General features: G+C 41.7%; 1 protein-coding gene across 1 annotated transcript in view; it reads right to left on the reverse strand.

Annotated features, from left to right (window-relative positions):
- Positions 1-1,218: 1,218 nt before the first annotated feature.
- LOC103581584 (HLA class II histocompatibility antigen, DRB1-10 beta chain-like) overlaps positions 1,219-3,201 on the reverse strand; it is a 5,857-nt gene continuing 3,874 nt past the window's right edge. Inside the window, exons 4-6 of the mRNA XM_008563381.1 lie at positions 2,351-2,461; positions 1,853-1,876; positions 1,219-1,544 (exon numbers count right to left, since the gene is read on the reverse strand). Of these exons, the coding sequence (XP_008561603.1) occupies positions 1,531-1,544; positions 1,853-1,876; positions 2,351-2,461 (149 nt within the window). The 3' untranslated portion in view covers positions 1,219-1,530. The remainder of the gene's footprint in view (positions 1,545-1,852; positions 1,877-2,350; positions 2,462-3,201) is intronic.

Genomic DNA, 3,201 nt, shown 5'->3' on the forward strand with positions numbered 1-3,201 from the left:
GATTTCTCTTTAAGACTTTATCATAAAGATATATCTGCTGGAAATAAGTGATGCCGTCTCACTCTTTATCCCAACTGGTTAAGAAAAAAACCAGTAAATCTGAGAAGGGTTGGGGATTCCCAATAATAAATTTCATTTGCTCTTTTTTCTCCAAAGTGTCTAACACAGAAGAAAAGAACCAACACCCAGACGGGTAGGAGGACTGATCCCTTTGGGTGCTACCTCCAAAAGGAAAGAAACTACGTTTCTTCTAAAAGACCTCATGTTCCTCCCTTAGTTATTAAATACCGGTTTCTAATGAACATCTGGGAATCCACAAAGCCTGGGATTTCTGTTGTCACCACACTATCTCTGTGTCTAATCCTTCATAACCAACTTTGGGTACAATCCTGTGCCTTATTCCAACCATATTTTGGAGATTATTCCATAGCAGGTTACCGAGGCTTTCTCATTTTATTCTTCCAGCTGTAGAGTATTAAATTATTTGGATGTATATCAGTTTATTCATACATTCCCCTTTGTTTCCAAGCATTGTTTCTGATTTCTGCTAAGATAAGATCTACTAGGCATTCTCCTATGTCGCACAGAAGTATGTCACATAATCTGGAGGGACTCAAAAATGCATATTTTCCTTTAGAGTTGTGGCTTTGCCCTGAAGACCTTGTGAGACGACTTAAGGGGAGGAATGCATCCCAAGCCAAAGAGTCAGCATGCTACTCATTTTTATATCAAAGACAGAAAAAGATCAAGGTGTTGAATCTCATCCTTAATATAAGTTTAAGACGTACTCAGGTTTAGTTACTTCATTTCTAAATCAAAGCGGAAGAGTTCTAAGAACATGATTATAAAAATTTTGAGGGTATATCCTTTACAAGTTACCTGAATTTCTTATATTTCTTGTCCCCTTCCTGTACCCTATGGTGTGAAGAGACCTGTGTTTTTGTCTTGGAGAATGCATGGATGTAGGAGTCCACCATGATCAGGATTCAGCACGTGCTTTCTCCTAGCTCAGCTAAATACGCCTAATTACAGAATGCAGAAAACCTGGAAGAATCAAGGAACAAGACAAGGAAAGCTTCCAGATTCACATCTGATCAAAATTCAGGAATATAAGTGAAAACCATTGTTGTATTGTGATGTAATCTTCCCTTAGTTTTTTCTTTCTACTTCTTATTCTTGAAACTATATGAAGCAGATGATTTTCACTCCATATTTATTTGAGAAAAATTTAATAAAGTAATGTGCGCAAAAGATGATTTCAGATGCACAGGGGGCAGTTAAGGGTTGAATACAAAGGGGACTGGGAAAGAATGAAGATCAGGTACTGCAGTCAGCACTGGGACTTCCAGGCCAAGGGCAGAAGCTGAGGAAGGCCACCAGGGAGGACATTTTTTGTAGGGTCACCGAACCAGGAGCAAACCAGGTCCTGAGAAAGACTCTCTTTCTGAGAGCATAAGAGCCAAGCAAGAAACCTTTTCATGCTGCAAATATGCTGGGACAGAAGGTTTCTCCTCGGGTGTCATCTTCACTTCAGCTCAGGAGTCCTGCAGAAGACACGGGAGAATGCTGTTTCCAGACCTAAGTCAACAAACAGGTTAATTCTTCCTCTCTTGGACCTTATGTGATAGCATTACAGTAAAAAGAAAAAAAAATTCTTACGTCTCCTTGAGACAATGCTTCTTTAGAGCACAGGCCTTTTATTAAGTGGAGAGAAGCAGCTTTATTATAAATCGCCTGATCAGAAATTTGAACTGAACTCCTTTCTTATTATTTCTTTGTCAGGTATTGTCACCTCTATCATCTATTCTAGGGAAACCAAATCTATCTCTAAAAGAGGATTAAAGGGCATTACCTGTTGGCTGAAGTCCAGAATTTCCTGGGAAAGAAAGGGGAAGATACATACTTTAAAAAAATATGGAGGCAAATTTGTCCCCACATACAAGTCCCCAGCCCCAAATCTTCCACCTAGCTTTCTCTAAGTCCACAACCCACATCAGCTGGGGGAGAGAGGACAGCAGAAACTGAGAGTGTGTAACCTACAAAGCTTCTGTCACACAAATCCAGCGTAATTTCAATAGCCTTATGGCTCTTCCTTCATTTGCCGCAGGTTCTCTACCCAAGATCTCTATGCTTGTTAACCTTCTCTTGCCTCTGTAAGTCATAACCCCTTATGATTTGACACATTAACCATGGATTGCTGATTTCTGGATTTCCAAGAAATCTGAGGTCAAATGGGAAAAGAAAGGCTTTATACAGGGCCATAGCTACACAGATGACTAACTTGAGCAAAGCCATGTTTTTTCCTGCAGTAAAGTCTATGGGTCGTCTCAGTTACCAACAGGTTCCTTACCTTTCTGATTCCTGAAGTAGATGAATAGCCCCACCCCAAGGAACAGTAGGCCCAGCACAAAGCCCCCAATTCCACTCAGCATCCTGCTCTGTGCAGATTCAGACTGTGCCCCTGGGAGAAGAAGCCAAGTTTAGTGATTTTTATCCCAAGTCTAACTTCTCTATTTGAGACCCTGAGATTCAGTGATTTGTGAATGGCGGAAGAAACCTGAACTAGAAGAGCTAGAATAATTTGTCTTTTCTGGAAAAGAGATTTGAAAACATCACACTGAGTATCTACAAGGTTCACTCACTGAACTCAATTAAATATCACGGCCCTGAAATGACATCTGATGTATGACGAGTCTGGAACTCAGTGAGGTTAAGTATAGCTTGTCTAGGATGACAGAGCTAATAAAAGGCAGAGCTGAGACTGAGCTCCCTCACGTCAGGAAGGCCCCTCATTGCTCCTCTTCTCAGATCACAATGAACAGCTCAGAGCAGCAGCATCAGAAATGCAAGCCCAGCCCCAGAGACAGGGTCTGAAACCCAGAGCCAACTGGGTGACCGTGACCTATAGTATCATGGGAAGGTTCACAGCCTCTTTTCTGCCTGCCAAGTATAATTGCTTCTTCAGGTTGTATAAGTATTTGGAGAAGCTGTTCACAGGGCTACCCCCAGTGACCTGTACTGAAGGAGAAGAAACAATACAGCAAACAAAAATATGGTGAGGGGAGAAGAGAAACTGACACTAGGAATAAGCAAACCCCCTTCCTGCTGGGTGAGAAATTTATGAGGTCACAAAGCTTCTCACTCCATTCCACCGTGATAGGGCTCATCCGGCTCGTGTGCGTCACTTGGCAGGTGTAAACC

The sequence above is a fragment of the Galeopterus variegatus genome, unplaced genomic scaffold, assembly GCF_000696425.1.
Source record: "Galeopterus variegatus unplaced genomic scaffold, G_variegatus-3.0.2 Scaffold13402, whole genome shotgun sequence".
NCBI lineage: Eukaryota > Metazoa > Chordata > Mammalia > Dermoptera > Cynocephalidae > Galeopterus > Galeopterus variegatus.